Source organism: Terrapene carolina, unplaced genomic scaffold (assembly GCF_002925995.2).
Source record: "Terrapene carolina triunguis isolate 2854851 unplaced genomic scaffold, T_m_triunguis-2.0 Scaffold93, whole genome shotgun sequence".
NCBI classification, from domain to species: Eukaryota; Metazoa; Chordata; order Testudines; family Emydidae; genus Terrapene; species Terrapene triunguis.
The window spans coordinates 32,180,380-32,202,806 of NW_020664444.1; the positions used below are offsets into that span (position 1 = coordinate 32,180,380).

General features: G+C 64.7%; 1 protein-coding gene across 3 annotated transcripts in view; it reads right to left on the minus strand.

The window, feature by feature from the left end:
- Positions 1 to 22,051, minus strand: part of RGS11 (regulator of G protein signaling 11) — a 24,460-nt gene extending 2,409 nt beyond the window's left edge. For 2 of the 3 annotated variants that reach the window (XM_026650721.2, XM_026650723.1), the window contains exons 1-14: positions 21,974 to 22,051; positions 18,578 to 18,674; positions 16,988 to 17,038; positions 14,261 to 14,367; positions 12,865 to 12,916; positions 12,336 to 12,394; positions 11,737 to 11,813; positions 10,362 to 10,443; positions 6,879 to 6,947; positions 3,896 to 3,925; positions 3,222 to 3,283; positions 1,937 to 2,050; positions 1,332 to 1,447; positions 848 to 935 (exon numbers count right to left, since the gene is read on the minus strand). In XM_026650721.2, coding sequence (XP_026506506.1) covers positions 848 to 935; positions 1,332 to 1,447; positions 1,937 to 2,050; positions 3,222 to 3,283; positions 3,896 to 3,925; positions 6,879 to 6,947; positions 10,362 to 10,443; positions 11,737 to 11,813; positions 12,336 to 12,394; positions 12,865 to 12,916; positions 14,261 to 14,367; positions 16,988 to 17,038; positions 18,578 to 18,674; positions 21,974 to 22,021 — 1,052 coding nt within the window. In that variant the 5' untranslated portion in view covers positions 22,022 to 22,051. The remainder of the gene's footprint in view (positions 1 to 847; positions 936 to 1,331; positions 1,448 to 1,936; positions 2,051 to 3,221; positions 3,284 to 3,895; positions 3,926 to 6,878; positions 6,948 to 10,361; positions 10,444 to 11,736; positions 11,814 to 12,335; positions 12,395 to 12,864; positions 12,917 to 14,260; positions 14,368 to 16,987; positions 17,039 to 18,577; positions 18,675 to 21,973) is intronic. The other variant, XM_026650722.2, reaches the window with a different exon arrangement.
- Between the last annotated feature and the right edge of the window lie 376 nt (positions 22,052 to 22,427).

A 22,427-nucleotide genomic window follows, 5' to 3' on the forward strand; every position in this document is an offset into this window, starting at 1 on the left:
ATCTGGGACTGGCACATCTGCCCCCAGCCTCTCCTGCACATCTGGGACTGGAATGCACCCTTCCCCCAGGAGGTGAGAGCCGTGCCAGCTCTCCAAACTGTGCTCCCCACTGTGCTCAGAGCCACAGGAAAGAGCTGCCCCGGGGGACCCCGCTGTATGGGCCCCATTGGGCCGTAATACCTTGCAGAGGGGACCATGCACCGCCCCCCTCTGGCTGGGACCCACGCGTGGGGTCAAGTGGGAGACATGGTCGGGGGGCAGAGCACTCAGATAGATGGAAGTCCACAATGCAAGTACAGTGGGAGCACGTGTGGGGACTCGGTGCGGTGCGGGTGCGGTGGAGGTGAGGTGTGGGTGGCTCAGTGTGGTGGGGGTCTTGGGGGGGGGGCCTCAGCCTGGTATGGATGTCGGGGGGGCTCGGCACAGTGAGGTTGTGGTGGGGGCTTGGGACAGTGGGGGTGTGGCGCAGTGGAGCTGTAGTGGGGGCTCTGCGTGGTGGGGGTGTGGTGGGGGTGCAGCGGGAGCGTAGTGGGGGATCGGTGCGGCAGGGGTGTAGTGGAGGCTGGGCGTGGTGTGAGTGGAGCGTGGCGGGGGTGTGGTGAGGGCACGGTGCGGTGAGGGCTCGGCTCAGCGGGGGTGCAGTGGCGGCATGGCACATTGGGGGTGTGGTGGGGGTTCGGTGCGCCGGGGACTCAGCATGGAGGGGGCAGGGTGCAGTGGGGGCACGGCCGGGCACTCACTGATAGATGGAGTGTATGATGTGGGCAATGCGGGTACAGCAGGGAGTACCTGTGAGGGCGTGGGGCACTGGGGGCACGGGCCAGTGGGGGCACGGCCAGGCACTCACTGATAGATGGAGTCCACGATGTCGGCGATGCGGGCCTGCTCCCCGTAGCGCAGCTCCTCACACGCCTCCCAGAAGCTCAAGTTCTCAGCTGGCGGGAGAGAGACGCTGTTGGCAGCGCAGAGCAGGGAGCGGCCCAGCCATGCGGCTCACACTCCAGCCAGGCCCCACAGGGCACGGGGGCCCGTGCATCGCTGGTGAGTGAGGGACAGGGAAGATATGACCCATGGGGGAGCCACGTGCAGAGGAGCCGTGTGAGGGAGGATCCCTGCCGGGCACTCTGCTGCCGGCCGTGCCAGCCCCTGGACCCCTCTAAGCCCAGCAGGTACTGTAGCAGGGGCCCCGGCATCCTGCACACGCCAGCCCTTCGCCAGCCAACCCCGGCAAATGGCTCCTCCTGCCAGCAGGGCCCTGTTGGGCAGGAGGGAGAAGCCAGCCCCAGCCTGGCACCAGGGGCCGGGGCTGGCCGAGCAGAGGGGTCACTCACCGCTAAACTCCTTCTTGAGGAACTCCAACAGCTGCCTGCGGCCCAGCGTGTCGCCCAGCAGCTCGCTGAAGCTGAAGCCCCAGCGTTCCACGCGCAGCTTGGTTGGTGTCGTCACCCTGCGGCGAGGGAGGAGAGGTCACGGGGGCTCCTGCTGCCACTGACCCCCCACCACCCCGAGACAGGCTGGGGGGAGCCCCAAGGAGCTCGGCCCTGTGCTGGGGCCCCAGCCCACCATCCTGAACCAGGCCCACGCCTCCCCGTCTGGAAAGTCCCCGCTAGGCCGGGTCTGGCAGCGCCCCCTGGCTGGGCCGTGCAGTTTGGTCCCTGCCTGACATGGCGGCTGGGTTCCCCTCGTGCCCACAGCAGTGTCCCCCGGTGGCATGGCAAGGTCTCCAAGCAGGCCCCCTGGGCCAGTGCCGATCAGTGACCCTCACCACAGCACATGGCACTGGGGCAACGACTGAGGGGCCCGGGAACCCAGTGCCCACTGCCTGCAGCGCACTGGCGTCCTTCCTGCCCCTGCCAGCCCCAGTGCTGAGGAGGAACCAGCCACAGGCTGGAGCCCCACACTGCAGCCTGTGATGCCCCCTGCCCCGGGCACTTACGTGGGGGCGTTCATGGCCCAGTACGTGGTGTCGTCCGTGATCCAGGGGTTACTGGGCAGGCAGCCGGACATGATGGGATCGTGGGGCACGTACTGCTCGTTGAATTTGATGTACCTGCCGAGGGAGGAGCGATGGTGAGCACGGCTGGGCTCTCCGCATGGCCTCCACCCAGCAGGCAGGTCTAACGCGGGGCGGGGGGCCTGGGAGCTGTGCCACGCAGCGCTGGGGAGCAGGCAGTGCTGCTGCTCTGTCCCACACGCCCTGCCAGTGCCCCCCTACAGAGAGATGGACGGACAGAGTCTGGTGCCTTGGCAGGCCCAGGAAGGGCCGCTCTTTGAGGGTGCGGGCACGCTCTCCCTCGCTGCCCGGGGGCTCTCTGGGAAGCACTTCCGGATGCCCAGTCTGCTGCTGGTTCCCAGCAAGCCCTAAGGATGGGGCAGGGCTCAGGGCCAGGGCTCCAGCCAGGCCTCGGGGCGCGTGTCATGCTGCATAGATTCTCTCAAAGCCCTTCCCAGCCGCACGGCCCATTGCACCACTCTACATCAGCCCTGGCATAGGGCCTGGCCCCAAGGCGATTCCTAGAGGGGCTCCCTGTTTCTGCAGGCACCATGTCACCCCTACAAGCAGCAGGGCGGGGCAGGGCCAGGGGCCAGCGCAGAACCAGCTTGTGTCTGCGAGGGTCACACAAGCACCAGCTCAGGGTAGAGATGCCACCAGGCCACAGGAGGCTGCAGTGCAATGCTGAAATAAGGACGCTGCCACCTTTGGGGGCCGAGGGCCGGGATAGCAGGGGTTGCGGGTCAGGATTGAGGGGCACCGGCAGAGCTGGGGGTGGGGGAGCCCCAGGGCTAGTCTAGCAGGGGTTGCGGGTCAGGATTGAGGGGCACCGGCAGAGCTGGGGGTGGGGGAGCCCCAGGGCTAGTCTAGCAGGGGTTGCGGGTCAGGATTGAGGGGTACCGGCAGAGCTGGGGGTGGGGGGAGCCCTGGAATAAAAATCCCACTAGCTAACTCCAGTGGGGTTCTGAGCCTGGGATGCTAATATCCTAGTAGCGCCCCCTGCTGGAAAAGGGCGTCCCACGGGGTAGGTGCGACTCCCACTGGGAGCCATCAGCTGAGGGGGGGCCTGGCGCTATTAGGTGTGAGTGGAGCTGTCTGCACCCCCTCCCCCAGAGCCAGGGGCAGGGGCAGCTGCAGGGCATTAGTCCTGTGCCCAGGGACCAGGATGGTAATGCCAGTGAGGCTCCCTGGGGCCCTCCCCAACCCCCACCTGGGGATGGCAACTTACCCCTCCAGGCAAATGGAGGACTTCACGCGGGTCCTGCCCATGGCCTTTCGGCAGCACTCGATCTGGGCGCGGGCGCAGGAGGGAGCAGAGAGGAGTGGGGTTCAGGGAGTGCCCAGCCAGCCCGAGACACAGGGCACAGACCCCAGAGGGGCAGGGGCTGCTCCGGCTGTTACCTACCCCCACCCCCCAGGCCATGGGGAAACAGCGAGAGCCTGAGCCAAGCCCTGGGTGGCCGAGGCCCAAACCTCCCCATTCCTCAGCCCTTTCTGGACAGATTTAGCAGCTTCCCCTGCTCCTGGCAGGGCGGGATACAGGGCACAGCCACGGGCATGGCCTCTCCACTCTGCCCATGCCCATCAGCCCTGGCACGGCAGACACAGTCCCATGCAGTAGTACTGGCACAGCCATCGCTGTGGGGTTTCCAGCAGGGTCACGATCATGTCAGAAAACCCGCAGGCCTGGCTGGGCGAGCCACAGGCCATCAGCAGCCTCCCCTCCACCCGGCTCCCCACAGGCCTGGCTGGGCGAGCCACAGGCCATCAGCAGCCTCCCCTCCACCCAGCTCCCTTAGCTCAGTGTGGGGCCCTGCACAGTCCCCGAGCCAAGGCCCTGCAGAGCAGCCTGCCCACCCACTGCCCAGGGTGTGGCTGGGCCAGCACCAGCCCCACACTCACCTCCCGCTTGTAGTAATCCGTGTTCTCGGGCTGAAAGAGACCGACAGAGGAGCGTGAGCGCCCAGCCGAGCCCCCGGACAGCCCCTGCTGTGAGCCAAGAGCTCGGCTGTGCCAGCCCTGCCCAGAGGGGGTTCACCCCAGCGTCCAGGGCTTGGCTGCTAGCCCGCCTCGAACCATGCCAGCCTCACGCCCATGGCGTTCCCAGCTGCAGCCCAGCCCTGGGACTCACAGCTGTGTTCAATAGCCCAGCCAGACTGGGCCATGGGTGCTGGGCAGACTCTGATGGGCACTTTGCTCTGCCCACTGGGGCAGCCACACTGCATGGGGCCCCCCACCCTAGCTGGGCCAGGGCCAGAGCCCTGGGGGAACAGCAGCAGGATTCCTGCCCCCCATGCTCCCGGGGGGAGAAGGGAAAGCAGCAAGCTGCTCAGCCATGAACCCAACGCCAGGGTGACAGCACCTGCAAATGCCCCCAGCACACAATGGGTACCCAGCCCCCAGCAGGCAGCGCCTCACTGCACAGGAGAGGAGGGGTCAGGCGCTAGCACTGGCACAGAGCTGCCTGGCACCATCCCAGGCAGGTGTCCAGGAGAGCGGGGAGCCAGGCAGCCAAGGGACAATTTCTCCGCAGGATGCAGGGCCTGTGGAGGGGGACACCCTGGCATGCCAGGCCATGTAGCCACCAGCTGGGCCAGAAAGGATGGCGTGACTGCAAGGTGCCCGCTGAGAGGGCACTGCACCCTGCAGAGTGACTGCCAGCACAAACCCAAGAGCTGCAGCCCCCGGCGCTGCCCAGCCCCATGCCTGTGGTGGGGGATGGGGATCCGGGATGGCCCAGAGCCCTGTTCCAGCCACTGGAGAGCACTGCCCCCTCCCCCACGGCCTCCTTCCACCCCACCCAGGGGGCACAGTCACCAGCCCAGCCTGCGCTCACACATCGGTAAATGGGGGAGCCTGTGCCCTGCTCTAACTGGGTGCCCCCCAGCCCTATGCAGCCCAGCCCATCGCACAGGCCCATCGTGGGCAGCTCTGGGTTAGGGACACTTACTTGGACAGAAGACGCGGCACGAGACAGGAGAAGAGAAGAGAAACAAAGCCCAGTGGTTAGTAAGGAGCCGGCACGACAGACGGACAGGAGAGGAGAGGAGCCCCCGGGGGCTGCGTTAGTGACACCATGACACACAGGATGGGGCACCCAGTAGCTGCTGAGTGACAAGCCGCCCCCCCTCCCCCCCCCGAGGCCAGCCGTGGCTCCGACGGTGCTCAGCCCCCATCCCAGGGCTGGCTTGGCTAGAGGCCAGGCCCACGGCTCACTGCAGCAAGGGCTCTGACCAGGGAACTCCATGCTGAGGACTCAGTGCCCATGGGGCAGCCACTGGGACCCTTTGTGCCTCTCGGCACCTGCTGACATTGCTCCCTCAGGAGCTGGCTCTTCTGCCAGGGCCCTGTCCCACTACAGTGGCAGCTCTCTGTGGCGGTGAGGGGAGGGTGCCCAGAGTTGGCAGGCGTCGGGCAGGTCACGCTAGGACAGACAGCCCAGGAGCATCAGGCCCAGCCTGTCACCCAATGCAGCCGGCATGGCCAGGGAGTGGCTGGCTGGGGCAGGCGATGGCAGAGCAGATTTGTATCCACCGGACAGCCTGGCAGTGGTGGGGAGGGACCTGTCCCAATGGTGTGCGGGGAGCGTCAGGGCCAGAGGGGTGGCGGGGCGGACACTGGGTGTAAGCTACGGGGGTTGGGGAAGGCCTGGCCCTCAGGGCTCTTGTCTCCCCAGCAGATCTGCAGGGCCCGGCCCATTGAGGATTCCCAACAGTTAGCAGCGCTGGGGGATTAGCGAGCAGGTGGTCCACACAGCGGGGAGGACGGACTCCACACACAGGGAGGGGAGAGATCAGAGACGTGGTGGGGAACAGCTGGGAAAGACGTTAATACGCCTGGGGACTAATCCCAAGCAGACCCTGCGATGCCGAGTGGGCCAGGGTGAGAGCAGCAGTGACCCAACTGGAGTCTGCAGTGACTGAGGCTGGGCACAGAGAGGATCATGCCCTGGGGCAGGGGGCACTGCCCCCTGGGGGCTCAGGTGCACCCACAGCTGCCAGTAGGCCGAGGCGACACTGAGGGCCATGCTGAGGACAGAAGAGCCGGCATCGCCTCCCCCCGCTCTGGGTTAGGAGAACGGCTGCGCGCTGCTCTCGTGCTCCGGGGCCGCAGCCGGTTGCACCAGTCAGCGGGGAGAGTTGTCCCCCCAGGCACAATTGTTATCTGGGTTTCTTTGCTTTCTCTGAAGCAACAGAGATGGGTTCCAGCTGGGGACGGGCCAGCGGGCTCGGGGTGGGACAGAAAACCCTCCATCCTTGTCACCTGGCCGCTGTGCTCTGGGTCCGGCTGATCCCCAGATGGGGGGAGAGAGGGCGGGAAGGAATTTCCCCCAGCGCAGATTGGGAAGGACTTTGGTGGGTTTCCAGCACGGGGCCCATCTGGGCACGTCTCATGTAACCAGTTCTCAGGCACTGGTGCACCGTGGTCCCGCTGATGAGAGCTGAAGTCCCTGGCCAGGGGTAGCTGGGTGAAAGGTCTGGACTGGGTGGTCTAATGGGCCCTTCTGGCCTTGAGCTGTGTGAACCTCTGAGTGTGAGGAGCGGCCCGTGGGCTCCGGGAGGCTCCCAGACCTGGCTCCACGTCTGTCCCACATGGCTGTGGGACTCCGCCGGGCCAGGCTAAGGGAGCACGCGGGAGCCCAAGAGAAGCAGTCCTGGCTGGGCCGGTCTGTACCTAGTCAGACTGGGAAGAGCTAAGCAGCCTCGCAGACAGGCCCGACAGCAGCCTGTGGCAGTCTGCTGGGAGCCCTGTGCCCCTGAACAAGTGCCCTGGCAAATGGGCAATGGGGAACAGCCGTGGGCGCGCCCCAGAGCAGGGTGTGGCTGGCACAGAGCTCCCGTCCCAGCAGGAGGGAGAGAGGTGCACACCCTGGCAGGACACTCACCAGCTGCACCCGGCTGATGTGGCAATTCCTCCGCTCTGGCCCATGCTCCATCACATTTAGGGCTCCCGGCTGCCAGAGGAGAGAAAATGAGGTCAGGGCTCCATTGACTGCCCCCCGGCATCACCCCTCCCCATGCCTCCTGGCCCAAAGCCGCACTAGCTGGGCATTGGCCACCAGGACACTTGTGCACAGAGCCTACCTCAGCTCTGAGACCCTGGCACAGGGAGAGCCAATTTACCTAGATCCGACCTCGTGGGACCGGTGCAGTGCCCGGGGGTTGGCACACTGACACCAACCTAACCCGCACCTCGGGGAGCTGCAGCAGGGGCTGACGGGGCCCAAGGGGCTACACGGGGGCTCTAGAGCTGGGGGATGCTGAGTGACGGGGTGAGCTGGGGAGCCTATCAGGCTGCGAATGGTCTACTGGGTGGGGGGGGGGAAGGACTGGGGGCTCTCGCTTGGGGGGCAGTTCACACCACACTGGGTGTGGCCTGAAGCCACCCCTTAGCACTTTCTGTGCCGCCCTCAGGGCTCCCAGGGGCAGAGGGCCCCGCGCCCAGGTCCCCAGAGCCCATGTGGCTACACATGCCCCCTGCACTACAGGCAGCTCTCTTCTCCACCTGCTCCCCATGGGCTCAGGTACCAGAGTCACCACAGAGCAGGGTCTTTGTGCTGCCAAGCAGAGAATCAGGGCCAGTCTCTGGCCCAGGCTGAGCATGCTGGGATAATCCTGCCATGGTCCCAGGGTCCCCCGCCAGGAAAGGGGCTGGAAAGCTCCAGGTCTTGTCCAGTCAGACCCGCAGCAGCCAGCAAACACGCAGCCTGATTTTCAACAGCGCCCCCAGGCTGGGGCGCCCCCTGGGGCCGGACGGGCACCTCGAGCAGGGCTCCCCAGTCTGGGGCCTGGGCTCCCCCGGCAGGCGCGGCCACGGAGGGCAGAGCGGGGAGCAGGGCACAGCCAGACACACATGGCAGCAGGCCCAGCACCCTCTGGTTCAGCCCAGTTCCCCAGGGTGGTAGCTGTCCATCACAGAAAGAGCCCCTCAGGGTGCCAGCTGCAGCTTGGTCTCCATGGAACCCTGGGGGGCTGAAGCCTGGGCCTGGTCCCGCAGTCCCGAGGGCACTAACTATCGCGGAGTTAGCGCTCTCTGCATGTGGGACGTGTTCAGACGACTGGTGGCCTTGGGCATGGGGTGTTGCTGCCCCAATGCCGGACTCTGCCCCAACATCCTCCAAACGGCCATGCGCACCCCTTACTTCCCCTCACCCGGCCCTTCCAGCAGGGAAGACCTGGGCGCAGGGCAGAACAGCAATCCAGCCGCAGTGCCCTGCCCCTGAGCTGGGAGATCCCCCAGGGACAGCGAGGTCCCATCTGCCTGCCCAGCCCCCATAGCAGCAGGCGGCGACTGGCATTAGGCTAAAGGGAAGGCAGAGGATTTAACACCAGCTGTTATGGCCCGCTCCCGTGAGCCGGTGCTAATGCGCTGAGTGCTGCCTGCACCCGTCCCCTGGGAGAGCGCGCCAGGCCGGGCATGGGGGCAGCTGGCCTGGGGGGTTGAGAGGGGAGCTGCGCTCCTGGGCAGAGCTGCTGGGAGCTGGCACAGGGCTGTGTGTGCCCCGCTGTGCTGCATGGCCCGGGGAGAGGAGACCCACCTCCCGCGGAGCAGAGCTCCGTAGGGGCGCGGGATTAGCCCTGGGAGCCAGCTGGCATGGAGTGGGGGGAGCAGCCCCAGCTTCTCAGCCATTGAGGGCTCTCTTCCCTGCGCCAGCCCTCAGCTGCTGCCTATGCCCTGGCAAGTTGCAGCCTCATCACACTAAGACACAAGGGTTGAGCCCTTGGGCAGGGAAGGGGCGGCTGATACACTCCTAGCTGGGGCAGTCGCTGCCAGCAGGCGGCACCAGGGCAGGCGGGTGGCCTCCAGGCTCATCACTCATTGCCTGGAGCCAGCGCCTGACCCCGTGGGGGTGGGGGCGGATGGAGGAGGCACCTCCCCACCCATGCATCCAGCTGGCGTGGCTCAGCGGGGGTGCTGCCCGCAGGGTCCAGGGGCCTTGGCCTGACCAGGAGAGAGGTGCCTTCAGCCAAATAGGAGCAGGACCTTCCAGCTGGTCCCAGGCTGGGACTGTGGGGCTGCAGGCGGCTCACACCAGGGGGAAGCTAGCAGCAGTTTGGGGAGGGGCTGTGCTGGCTGGCAGGAGCCAGTCGCAGCCGTCGCACTGACCAGCCCCACAGCTAAGCAGCCCCTCAGCTGGAGGCCCTGCCAGGGAGGCCTCAGTGGGCCCTTGAGCTGCCAGCGCAGGCAATGATGGGACAGCCCCCTGCCCCTCCAGGCGGTCGCTGCAGGGCCCATGTCTCAGCCAGGCCGACTCCGACAGGCTGGGGGGCGCCAGGGTACCTGAGAATTCCCCCTCCCTGCCCAGCCTTTGCAGATGTCTGCCCTCAGCTCTGCTATGGCCCAGCTCTTTTCCCTGCAGGGGACACGCGGGGCTCATGCCCAGCACGGACAGCGCTCAGGGCGGCAGTGCCAGTGAGGCAGGTGTGGTGTGCCTGTCCCATAGCTGGCGAAGGGGCTGGAATGCAGCCGTCACCCCACCACACAAGGCTGGCTATGCCCCACCTCCGGGGTGTTGCCCTGCCAGCACGTCTCACCCCGCTCCACCCCAGGGGCTCTGCCCAACCAGCGTGCCCCACTCCACCCCCTGACCCACCCTGGGGTCCTGCACGACCCCCTGCTCCGCCCTGTGGGTCCCGCCCCATCCCGGGGGTCCCACCCTGCCAGCGCGCCCTGCTCCTGCCCTGCTCCACCCCAGGGGCTTTGCCTCACCAGCATGACCCACCCCGTCTTCTGCTCTGCCCTGGGGTCCCACCCCACCCCTGTTCTGCCCTGGGGGTCCCGCCCTGCCCCACCACCACCCCAGGGGTCCTGCCCCGCCACCCTACCCTGGGGGTCCTGCCCACACACCCTGCCCCTCCCCACCCCAGGGGGTCCCGCCCTGCCCCACCCTGGAGGTCCTGCTCCACCGCCCTGCTCTGCTCTTAGGGTCCTGCCCCTCCGACACACCTCGCCCCGCCCCGCCCCACCCCACCACACATCAGGGATCCTGCCCTGCTGGCACGCCTCGCCCCGCCCTACCCCGGGGGTCCTGCCCTGCCACCCTGCCCCATGGACCCCGCCCCACCGCCCTGCCCTGCCCCGAGGGTCGTGCCCCACTGGCAAGCCTCACCCCACCCCACACACCAGGGGTCCCGCCCTGCTGGCATGCCTTACCCCACGCCACCCCGGGGGTCCTGCCCACCATCCTACCCCGGGGCCCCATCCCACTCATGCACCTTGCCCCTCCCCCACCGGGGATCCTCGCCCCACCTCATGGGTCCTCCTGCCACCCTCAGGGCTCCCCAGTAGCCCCACCAAGGCGTTCCCCCTCCCGCTACGGGGGGCCCCAGGGCTCTGGGGCGGTGGCAGGCTCCCAGCATGCCCTTACCGGGGGCCTGTTGACCAGCCAGTAGGCCTGCTCCTGGCAGTCTATGACGATACGATCCCCTTTCCGTCGCTGCTTGGCTGCCCTGTCAATAGAAGGGTAGCATCAGAGCACGGCGTTGCTGGGGGCAGCCACTCCACCAACCCCTCAGCCAGCGCAGACGGGTCCTGGCGCCTCCCAGGAGAGGGGATCACACCAGGCCTAGGCCTTCCTCACATGGGGCAATGGAAGCTCCAGGCCCTGCCTCGTCCAGAGGGGCACCCGCAGCGCCCGCACTCACGTCCAGTGCTTGAACGCACCTGCCTGGCTCCATAATTGTCCTGCCGAGATTGGCAGCTCCCTCGGCCTTCCTCCCAAACGCCACGCTCAGGCAGAGCTGCCCTGGGCTCCAGTGCTTGGACACCCCAGTCCCTGCTTCGTTCAGTCAAGCTGTGGTTGTGGTTGGCTGGGTGGGTCGGGCACTGACCTGGGCGACAACCCCGTACTGCTGGCCCTGCTCCCAGCCACCAGGGCAGAAACACAGCAGCCTCTGGGAGCAGCCACTTCCAGCACCTGCCCCAGGAGGCGGTGGGAAGGAGCTGGCCAGGCTGTGAGCAGCCGCCAGGCGGGACTCAGGCCCTTCCAGTCTGTCAGGCAGTCCCTGCAGTGGTCACTTGCCAGTGCCCGTCTGGAAGGACCCCAGATCTCCCGCCCCACTGTGCTGGGCTCATTCTCAGCACTCAGCAACGGCTTTGTGTCCAGGCCCCACGGGCTCCCTGGCGGAAGTGCCCCGGGGAAGCTGGGAAGGGTGGGAGGCAGTTTGAAAGGGTGGATCAACAGGGAAACCATTAACAATGCAACCACTGGAATTCAGATCATCCGTGCGTCATAGCGACGCAGCTCACCTGGGCCAGATTCCCTTGGGCCTGCGCCCTGCTCGGCCATTCACGCTAGGGCAAAGCGGATGTGAGACGATCCGCTCAGAGGGTAGGTGGGCACTGGTGCCAATGACTGCCCAAGGTACTGGGTGACTGGCCCGTGGGCTCAGGCTGCCAGCAGGCACAGGCACACAGCTTGGCATTGGTGCTCATGGTTCTGTTTGAAACTGTATGGGCTAGAGAGTAGCCCATGATTTTGGGAGGCCACGCTGGGATGGGCCTGGGTGTCAGTGAGTGCCAAGCCCCCGACCCATACAGCGCCCCCTACAGGTCACTTTGCAGCCTGATTCTGCAGGAGAGGGCAAATTTGTAGCACGGTCTGTGGCCACGGGTCATCGAATTGTCACAGCCCTGGGCATATTGATGCCAGCTGTGCCAACACAGATGGCCAAAGCACTGCTTGAGCCTGTCCCCCCAGCCATGCTGCAGTGCTGGGGTTCGGCCTACTGGAGGGGACTCACCGGAGCTGCTCCCGCGCCTGCATCACCACAAAATCCCAGGTATGGTTGATCCTCTTGTGCAGCAGGTTGTAGTTATCCTAAAGCGAGTGTAAAAGGCAGTCAGTTGGGTGGCCCTTCCCCCACAGGGCTCCCCCAGACCCAACCCATACCAAGCAGGGGTGTGGGGCCCCCCACCCTAAATTCAAAGGGCTCTCCAGCGCTGCCTCTGCCTGCAGCCTCCTGAGCTCGCCAGGACTCCCGATCCATTGACTCTCCACATCTGCTCCCTGACCCTGTCCACAGCCCCCTGCTGTCCCATCCTGGGCTTCTCCCCCCAGCTCCACCAATGCCCCTGCCTTAATCCCAACCCCCTATATTTCAGACATGGGCTTGCGCTAAACAGAGACTCAGAAGTGGCTCAGATGAGACAAATGTCCACTACGGGCTAAGCTAAGATCCCTCAAACTCATGGCACTTGTGACCTGAAGAGGGTTCGGACTTGCAGCCATCTCCCCTGGGTGGACGCTCAGTGCCCTGCCCCCCACTCCCAGCACTGCACCCTGCCCCCCATCCCCGTGCCCTGCAGGGCTGTGATGGGCTGCAATGGGCAGAGCTCATACCTTCTCGTGGTCTATCAGGTCGCCCTGCTTGCGGATGTTCTTCTTTGCCAGGTAGATTGCTGCAGTGAAGAAGAGGGGCTGTGTCAGGGTGGGGAGCCCAAAGCCACGGAGCTGGGCGGCCCTGGCAGCCTGGGCCTGGCACTGCCTCAGCTTTGATCTCTCAGAAGGAGTCATGCTAATGGGCACCCGTTCCCCTTTGCTCATGCCCCCCCAGGGAAGACCCTTTCCTCTCTGCACTAGGATGACATCAGGGAGGGTCAGGGGCTTGCCCATGCCCTCAGGGCCAGGATCAGAAGGCAGGACACCAGGCCTCCAGCTCTGGCTGCGTCTCCCACAGCTGGGGCTCTGGGGAACGGGAGCCAAACACAGCATGTACCAATGGGGGGAGGGAGGGCACTGGCTCAGGGAACCGCAGGGCCCAGGGACACCCCGCTGGGACGGGGCCTTTCCCGCTCACATGGCAGCTGGCAGCCTGCACCCCAGAGCCGCATTTCCTGCAGATAGGGGGTGAGCAAGAGAGGACACCCACCGTAATCCAGCTCTGTGGCTGGCCACTTGGAGCTTGTCCAGAAATAAGGAGTCTGTGGAGAGACAGAGACAGACGCTGAGCGGGAGCTGTGAGGGTGGGTCGCTGGCCCTGGCCCCACTGGGGAAGGAGCTGTGCCAGGACTCACTGGGCTGGGGGTGGGTCTGGTAATGGGCCAGATCAACACCGCCACTCCTGGGGAAACTGCGGGAAAGCTCCAGGCCAGAGATGCCGGAGCAGATGCCCTCAGTGCAGCCCCTCTCCACGGGCTGGGCTTCTCTGGCCACAGCTACAGGACACAACCCAGCCAGCCGGGCGGAGCCTGGTGAGCCCCAGCCGCACAGCCTGTCTGCTTGCGGGCAGAGCACTGCAGACTTCCCTGCACGCCCACCAGCCTGCCTATGGGGACCCATCCCACAGCGCTCGGAAGCAGTGCATCCTGGGAGATTTCAGAAGGTGCCTGTTCATATTCACTTGGGCACGCTGGCAACCTGCCTCTTCACTTTGTCAAAGGGGTCTCTGCCATGCCGCAAGACTCTCCCTCCACAGCTGCTCCTGCAGTCCCCCCAGCCCTGGGCATCTGCAGGGGTACAGTGGAGCAGTGCAGGGTGCTGCCTGTCCAGTGCCCAGAAGGCTGGAACCAGCCCTAAAGTTGGGGTCTCGCTTCCTTGGTACCCGCATTGAAGGGTGTTAGTGCCAGGGTGAGCCAGGCTGGGCTCTGTCAAACCACACGACAAGGGCTCTGCAGCCGATGAGCATGGAGCTGTCGCACATCATGCCCCTCAGGCTGGTCCTCTCCAAAGGGCACTCACCTGGGCTGGGCACCTTTAAACTCCCTGTCCCCAGCCCTGCCGGGAGTGCGCCCTCCTGGGTGCTGGGGCGCGATGGCCCTCACTAGCCAGCAAGAGGCTGCTGCTGCTGCTGGACAGGGCTTGGGCAGTGCTCCCCAGGGCGAGGACAGAGCCTGGGTGGAAGGTGGCACGTCCCACACGAGGGTGGCAAGGAGCCCACAGCCGGGTGGCTCACTCACCCTGTACATGGCCCTGTCCAGTGAGCGTTGACCTGCTAGTGTGATAAAGGAGAAGGGCCAGGCATGCTGGATTCAGTCATAAAGCAGAGTGCCCGTGCTGCGCTGGGCCCCAGGCTCCGGGCAGGACCCTTTAGGCGGGTAACATTAGCCTGACACCGTACCCTGCAGGGACGGTGCAATGGGCACGTACTGGCTGCCAACCACAGTGTCTGTAGGGCCTGTCCTTGGCACGGCTCAGTATGTCGGGGGCATCAAGAAACCTAGAGTGAGCGCTTCACAGGGACAGGCCTACCTGGAACCTGTAGAGGGAGTGGGCTCAGAAGCCCAGCCCTGGGCCCCTCGCCAGCCCCGCTCCAGCGCCAGGCCTACCTGGAACCTGTAGGGAGAGTCATCGGCCCGGAGCACCAGGCTGCGGGGGTCCTTTAGGGGGTAGATGTAGCCGTGCTTCACAAGGAGGTTGCCGAGGTGCAGGGACTCTGCAGGAGAGAGCGTAAGCGGGGGCTGGGAGAGGAGGGGGCAGCTCCCTTCTGACCCGCGCTGGGCCTGCGCCTCCCGCCTGCACTAGAGTCTCTTCCAGCCCCATGTGGTGCCTCAGTTTCCCTGAAATCCCCCTTCAGGTGTGTAGCGAAACCCGGGCATGCCGCTGGCTCAAGTGCCCCCATGTCACCGGGGCTCAGTAGTATTTAGCCGGCATTGCTCTGCAGAGCTCCTCACAGCCATTGCAGGGAGGAGCCCCACACTCCAGGTGGGGGTTGGAGGCATAGCCTCCTCCCTGACCTCTCAGCTGTTCACAGGATCAGGGCTGAGCATGGGAGAGAGGATGGAATGACGGCACCTGAACATGCCGAGCTACAGGCTGGTTCCCCGGGGCCCAGAAGAGCAGATGGGACGTGCCTGCACCAGGGCTGCTGCCATCCTGAGGGGCCCAGCCTGGCGCAGAGCCCACAGCACGACCCAGCAAGAGCCCATCACGACTCAGCCCCAGCCCCAGCACATCCCCCAAGGTGGGGACAGAGCTTCCGGTCCCTAACATCAGCCAGCGGAGCACATCCCAGGGACAGCTGGACCTCCAGGCCCCATGGCCCTGCTCCACCCAGAGCCATGCAACGGGGGGTGCAGTGGGGAAGACGGGCAGAGCCCAGCACGGGATCAGGACAAGAGGGAAGGGCAAGAATGGGGCAAAGACACAAAGATGAGAGCAGCAGGTTCCAAGCAGAGGAATAAAGGAGGGTCCCTGCTTTCCCAGAGCAAGAAAACGCAGCCCATCCCCATGGCGTTCACGCCAATCCCCGCCAGCAAACCCCGGGGAGGGGGCGTTCCCTGCCCAGGAATGCCTGGTCCGAGTGCTCCCCGCCCACGGTGAGTGCCAGCTGCACCAGGCCCACCCACAGGCGTGGCAGGGGCCACCCAGCCAAGTATGGCCAGGGCAAGGACTCGCAGGTAGCCAGGTGCACAGCGTTCACAGTGGCCGGGGCCATTCAGGGGCAGCGTCCAGCGTCGTAGATGTGGTGGTGACTGGCCCCAGCTGGGTCCTGGTGCTGGGAGCACAGAACACTCACAGGGCAGCCCAGATGGGGGCTCTGCAACTGTTGGCTCTCCCCTGCCGCGAGCTGTGCCGAGGCCACAGCCCAGGCCGCATGTGGTCCCCCACTCAGCTCTCTGCATATCACTGCACCTGGCCCAGCCCCAAAGCAGGGCAGCTGGGAGCTCTGACCCCAGCCGGCTGGGCAGCTGCCTGGTGGTGCAGCCATGAGGAGCTGCTGGGAGGGTGAACCCTGCCTGCTGACATGGGGCGTGCCTGGCCCCCTGAGAGCCAGACCAACCCAGAACCATCTCCCGCCGGCCGTGCTGCTCTGGCAGGGGTGGGGAGGCTGGAGTACAGGGGGGCGGGGGCTGGGAACGCAGAACAGGACTTCCCTTGAGGGGCAGGGTTGGCTATAGGGGAGAGCGGGGCCCTAGGAACACTGGGGGGTCAGATACAGCCTGCCAGGGAGCTGGCCGGAAACTGTCAGCGCTGGCGGCTCTCGGCTGGGGGCCAAGGTGCTGAGTGGCCCATTTCCATTAGCTCCTATCCCTGTCCCTGCGACAGCGCATGCCTGGTTGGGGACAAAGGGGGCATCCCTCTGGGCACCAGGACCCCAGCACTGTCTACCCTCCCTCCCTGCCTCAGGGCCCAGAGCCCAGCTCTCTTGGAGGGGGGCTGACAGCAGGCCAGGGCGACACTGAGGGGGAGATGCCGCCCATGGTGGCAGTAAAACAGGCCCCACACACCGCGCTGGCGGGGACGGTTCTGTGCCCTCAGCACCAGGCTGGAGACAGAGATTCGTATCCCAGTGGGGTGGGGGGCATATCTTGGCCTGGACATGCCTGCCTCACTGCTGCACTGCACACGGCAGGCAGCCACCTTACCCAACCCCTGAAGTGGCTGCAGTTTAAGTCCAATGAGCGTTACTGGGCATCTCTCTCGCTCACTCCACTTTTAGGTCAATGTGCCCGCAGCTAAGCAGTCCCAGAGGCTCTGAGGATTGGCACCAGGGAGATGGTGCTGCAGGCAGGCTGGGCCAGGCTGGCCATGGGAGCCATATCGCCCCACAGCACCCTGACTTTGGTGGCTCATTCTTGGCCTTCACGCTGGGTGAATTGCACCTCTGCACCCGCTGCATTGCAGCCCCTTCCCTGCGCTCTGGGACTCAGACCCGGCAGCAGCAGCCCGGAGAGCTGCCCACTCCACAGGCTCCAGGAGAGGCCTGGCTGGGCCCGCCCTGGGGCAGGCTAATGCTAGACCTAGCGAGGCTCATTCCCATGCCCGCTGCGCCCCTGGCAGCAGACCAGGCTCCATGGGGAGAAGAGGGGAGCAGCTTGGGCAAGCATCCTGATGAGGCAGCCTGGTGATACAGGGGCCAGATTGAGGCCTGGAATTGCCTTGGCCCAGCAGGGGAGTTGGCAGAGCTCACGTCTACGGGTCCTGCAAACCAAGTGAGCTGGTCTCATCTGCCCCCCGCCCCCTGCAGGGCTATAGTCTCCGAATACCTGTCCTGTGGGGGCGGGGGGCCTGACACCCACGGCACAGTGCCTGTCAGCGCAGGGGACACTCACCCTCCTCAGAGATGGCGTACTTCTGGATGAGCCACTCCACGATGTCGTTACCTGGGGGACAGGAGCGCCCGGCATTACGGGGTGAGCTGTCAGACAGGAGACTAGGCCGGCTGGCGTCCCTGCCCTGGGCCAGCCCAGCTGGGCGGGGACCGGTGCAGGCACAGCCAGGCACTATCATGCAGGAGGTAAGGGGTGCCCAGCCTGGGTGTGTGTGTGTGGGGGGAGCTGCGAGCACAGGGGACAGCGAGTCAGAAGTGAGGGGCGTTGACACAATCTCCACATCTGTGTATAAAGGTGACACAGGCGTGGGGCAGGGGCAAGGAGGCTATGAGGGGGCAAGCCCAGGGGGTGAGGTGGGGTGGGGCAGGGGCGGTGATGCAGTAGTGGGGCAGGGATCGGGGCAGGGGGGTGGCAAAGGGGGTAGGGTAAGGGCACAGCTGAGGGAATAATGCAAGCGTGTGGGGGCAGGCCAAGGGAGTGACATGGGGGCAGAGCACGGTCATAGCTGCGGGGCTGACACATGGGTGGGGACAGGGGAGTAACACAGGGGTGAGAGGATGTCAGGACCAGGGGGGCGGTGGTGATGCAGGGATGGGGCAGTCAGGGCCGAGGGGTGATGCGGGGCTCACAGGAGGTCAGGGCCAAGGGAGTGACGGGGCGTGAGGAAGGGGGTTGTGGCCAGGGGCTGATGTGGGGGTGGGGCAGTCAGGGCCAGGTAGGGGTGGGGAAGGGCTGCTGGCCTCCTTGTCCCTGCCTGTGCGGGTCCCCACCCAGTCCCAGCCGCTCTGCTCTGTGCCTGCCAGGCCAGCAGCAGTGAGCACACCAGGGCCTAGCCCGGCCACAGAGCCAGCTCCCCACTCAGCCCTCTGCCCACACCAGGCTGCCTGGGAGCCTCCAACCCCCAGGGCTGCTCCTTGGGGCCTGGGCTCTCAGGTCCAGAGTGTGGCTCAGTGGGCTGGGAGCAGCCACACACTGTGCACACCCCCACCATGCACGCCATGTGAGCTCACAGCGATCACCACACAGTGCGCACCCCCCCACTATGCACGCAGTGTGTGCTCACAGTGATCACCACACACACACCACATACATGCCCATGGGTAGCCCCCAGACAGTGCTTGAACACACACACACTGTGCACTTACAGTGACAAGCGCATGCCATAGTGCTTGCACACTCCACACACATCGCACAATCTCCCCTCCCCAATCACCCATGCCTCACAGTGTGCAATCACATCAACCCCCCCACCCCACACACACTCAGAGCCCTTGCCCAGAGGATGGCAGCGGGGGGAGCTGCAGTGCAAGGCACACTCATTACACTAGCACTCCTGCACACTCACGGGGGGTCCCAGAGCTGCTCTATGCTCTCAGATCCAGGGCACGGTGCACAGGCACAGTGAGCAACGGCAGTCTCCCCACCGAATCACCACTGCCTGGATCTGACTGGCTCAGGCCGGGCTGTACAGCCCCGAGGGGCGAGTGAGTGGAGGGGATGGCAGGGCTGGAGGGGCAGGTGACTGACAGCCCTGGGGGCACGAGAGCCACATGCAGGGAGGGGGCAGGTGGGAAGCCTGGCAGCACTCACCGGTCATGGCGTGTGGGATCACCGTTATCAGCAGGCGCTGGTTTCTCATCTTGATGCCCATGTCGGGATCCTGCATGCTTACGATCACGCGCTCCATCTGGGGGAGAGAGCAGTGGAAATGCTGGCTTGGGGACAGCAGACTACCCACCCCCCCCCACGCTCAGCATGGGATCGGCCAGCAAACCGCGAGCGTTCCAGCCCCTCTGCCCATGGGCAGGGCAAGGCAGAGACAAGAGGGGAATGTGGGGCCCTGTGGGCAGCACAATTCAGATCGAACAAATACCGGGGGATGCACAACGGAGGGAATAACCTGAGCTGCTCCCAGTGACCTGCAGACCCCGGCCCGTGCATTGGCTCAGGGAAATAATCCTGGGCGTCGCTGAGGGCAGCTCCATGGAGAAAAAAACAAACCAGGGGCACAGGGCATGGGATGGGGAAGGATGCAGGGAGCATTGTAACGTCTGTACATAAATCAGTGATGCAGCCTCATCCGGATACTGTGTGAGGCACCGGTCCCGCAGCTCACACAGGATATGGCAGAGCTCCAGGGGTGCAGAGAAGGGCGATGAAAAGGATCAGAGGCTGGGGAAAGCGAGGAGCAATTGAAACGACTGGGATTGTTCCTTTGGAGAGGGGATGGGTAAGGGTATGTCTACACTACAGGATTAATCCGAATTTAGATAATTCGAATTTGGGAAACAGGTTGTATAAATTCGATTGTGCGCGGCCACACTAAGCACCTTAATTCGGTTTTAAACCACATTAATTCGGTGGTGTGCGGCCACACTACCCCATTAACTTAAATACAGTAATTCGGTGGTGTGCGTCCACACTAACCCTAATTCGAATTAACAAAATCGATTTAGGCTCTACTCCGTTCGTCGAGGTGGAGTACAGAAATCGATTTAAAGGGCCCTTTAATTCGAATTAACTGGCTCTGTAGTGTGGACGGGTGAAGGGTTAATTCGGATTAAGGCAGCTAAATCCGAATTAAAGTCCTAGTGTAGACCAGGCCTAAGAGTCTGTTATCCTGTCCTCTATCAGATACTGACTGCTCTAGAGATGGTAGATTGGGAGCGTCTCTTCTCCCGGTCTCGTAACACAAGGGAAATTCAATATCACTGAAAGGGAACAAATCCAACAATGATCAAAGGAAATGTTCCTCACACAACACAGCCTGTGGCACTCTCTGCCACAAGATGCTATTGAGGCCAAGAGCTCTGTAGGATTCCAACAGGCACTGGGTGTTTCTCTGGGTAACAGGACCCTCCAGGGTTATAACAAGACAGACTAAAATAACTGAGAGCTTTGGCAGAGCTACAACCCCTCCTGCTTCTGGGCAGGAGCCACTCGCCGATGGGGTCACTCAGGAGGAGACTTTCCCAGGGGCAGGCTAGCCCAGAATTCCCTGCTGGGGATTCTTGCACCTCTTGGGAGCTGCTGACACTGCCCAAGGAGACTGCACGGGAGGGGGCCTGCTCCATGCAGCTCCTTCCACAAGTCAGGCAAAAAGCTCCAGTGGTGCCAAGTGAATACAGACTGGCCGACCTCAGGTAGGCACAGACTGTGACCCAGGGACCCTTGGCAGATGGCACCAGGGGAACATAGGGGTTTACAGAGATCCCAGGGGTTGATATATGTAAAATAGGTCACAGGGTGGCATGGAAGTCTCTACCAAGAACCCACTGACCTCTAAAGTGGGGCTTGCTGCGACCCCCTTGGAAAATATTTCAGGCTGTGACACCCCACTCCATACCATGCCACCCTTATTTCTGCGCTGCTGCTGGTGGCAGCACTGCCTTCAGGGGCTGCTCATGCCAGGGGACGCTCAGAGGGCTGGAGCGTGCCTATCACGAACCTGCCGAGGGCCAGCGGGCACTGTGTAGGCTGGGAGGGGAGGGCGTGTGTTGTCCGTGGCTGGTGGAGTCGGGGAGCTGAGCCCTGGCTTGCACAGACAAGACTTCTTCATGCTCAGGGCAGGTGACAGCGAGGTGCCTCACAGCCCTGGGTACCCCCAGGAAGCAACACACAGACCAGCTCAGAGCCTGTGCAGACACTGCCTGAACCCCAGGGACCCCCGACCTCGGGCAGGCAGACATTGGCCCTCGGGCTGTGCTGTGCGGACACTGCCTGACCCCTAGGGACTCCCTCGGCCTGTGCTGTGTGGACACTGACCTTCGGCCAAGCCCCACGCAGGATTTGTGTTTTCAGCAGCAATCCAGCTCCCATTGGATTCCCGGCTGCCACCAGCACAGGCTAGGGGAGTGTGTGGGGGTGGCACTTTCCGAGTGTCCCTGCTCCACTGTTATTTCTTCTGGCTAGCATCACAATCTCCCTCCCTGGAAATAATTCCTGCCCTGCTTTGACGGGGACAAAATAAACACACAACCCAGGCTACACAGTACATGGGGACAGGCAGCCCTACCCCAGCCCATGGGAACAGAGGAGCAGATGGGATGCAATCCGGTTTTGAACTGGACTGAACAAACCCTCATTAAGGCAATGCAGGGCCCTGGGCACAGTCCGGGGGTGCCCCCCCACCAACCATGCTGTGGCCCCACTCTCCCTTGGGATGGCAGCCGAGGTCAGAGCTAAGATGAATGGGCAGGTCCCAGTTCTTAGAGCTGTTATTTCAGGCTCTCTGCAGACGCAGGCAGGCAGCACTTGCCTCATTTTTTCAAGCGTTTCTTGCATCCACGAGGGCTGAAGATCTCATTTTTTGCTGAGAGCTGGTGGGATCCCAAGGCTCCAAGAGCAGGACTCCAGCCTGGGCTATAGAGCCTGGGCCTCAATCCCGGCTTTTTACCAGCTCGGGGACCTGGAGCTGAGTTTTTTGAGGCTGCCACTGTGTTCCCAGCACCTGAGCGTTTATTAGAGACCCAGCAATGGCTCGGGGCTGCTGAGAGAACTTAGAAGAGGGGGCCCAATTGCAAGGCCTCGTCCAACAGGGAGGGGAAGCAAAACAGAAGCAGGGCACTGCCCTGGCATCCCCGGGGGGGGGGAGGGGCGGGACGGCAGGACAGAGGCAGGGCGCTGCCTTGGCATCCGGGGGGGGGGGGGGGGGGGGGGGGGGGGGGGCGGGCCGGGGGGCCGGGGGGGGGGGGGGGGACAGCAGGACAGAAGCAGGGCGCCCGCTGCCCCTGGCAGTACTAGCCCGAGGGGACCGGCCGGGTGTGCGGGACACTGAGCCCCACTGCCCAGGTGGCCGGGAGGGCAGGACGGTACCCGGGTACCCGACCCCGCCCGGCTGTCTGCAGACTCGGGCACACGCTGCAGTTCGGGGGCCGGGCCTGGGCACCGCGGGGCTGCCCGACTGCAGAGGGGGCGGGGCGGCCCAGGGGGCCGAGCCCGAGGGTCCCAGGGCGGGCCCGGCTCCGCACCCCGCGCTCCGCTCACCTTGGCCAGGCCGGGCATCTGCAGGCGGCGCAGGGCGGCGATGGTCATGGCCGGGCGGGCTCCGGGGCGGCTCTGCAGGCATCGGCATCGGGCCTCTCTGCTGCCCCCGCCGGCCGCCAGCCCGCCCGGAGCCCGCCGCGCTTAACCCCCTCGACCCCGCTGCCCTGCACCGCCTTCGAGCTCCTCCGCCCCCTCGAGCCTCTCCCCTTCCTAGTGCCCCCGGGTCCCCAGCCCCTATCCCGTCCCCTCGCACCTCCGCCTTCCCGAGCCCCTCCGCCCCGACCCCCACCCCTGCTCCACCCCATCCCATTCCCTCGGCCCCTGACCCCGAGCCCCCACACTCCTCCCTCCCCGAAGCTCCTGCTCCCCTTCCCTTCCTACTGCCCTGCCTCTGTGCCCCCTCCTACTGCAGCCCTGGACCCCCCCAGCACCCCTCCCTCCTGCAGCACTGGAC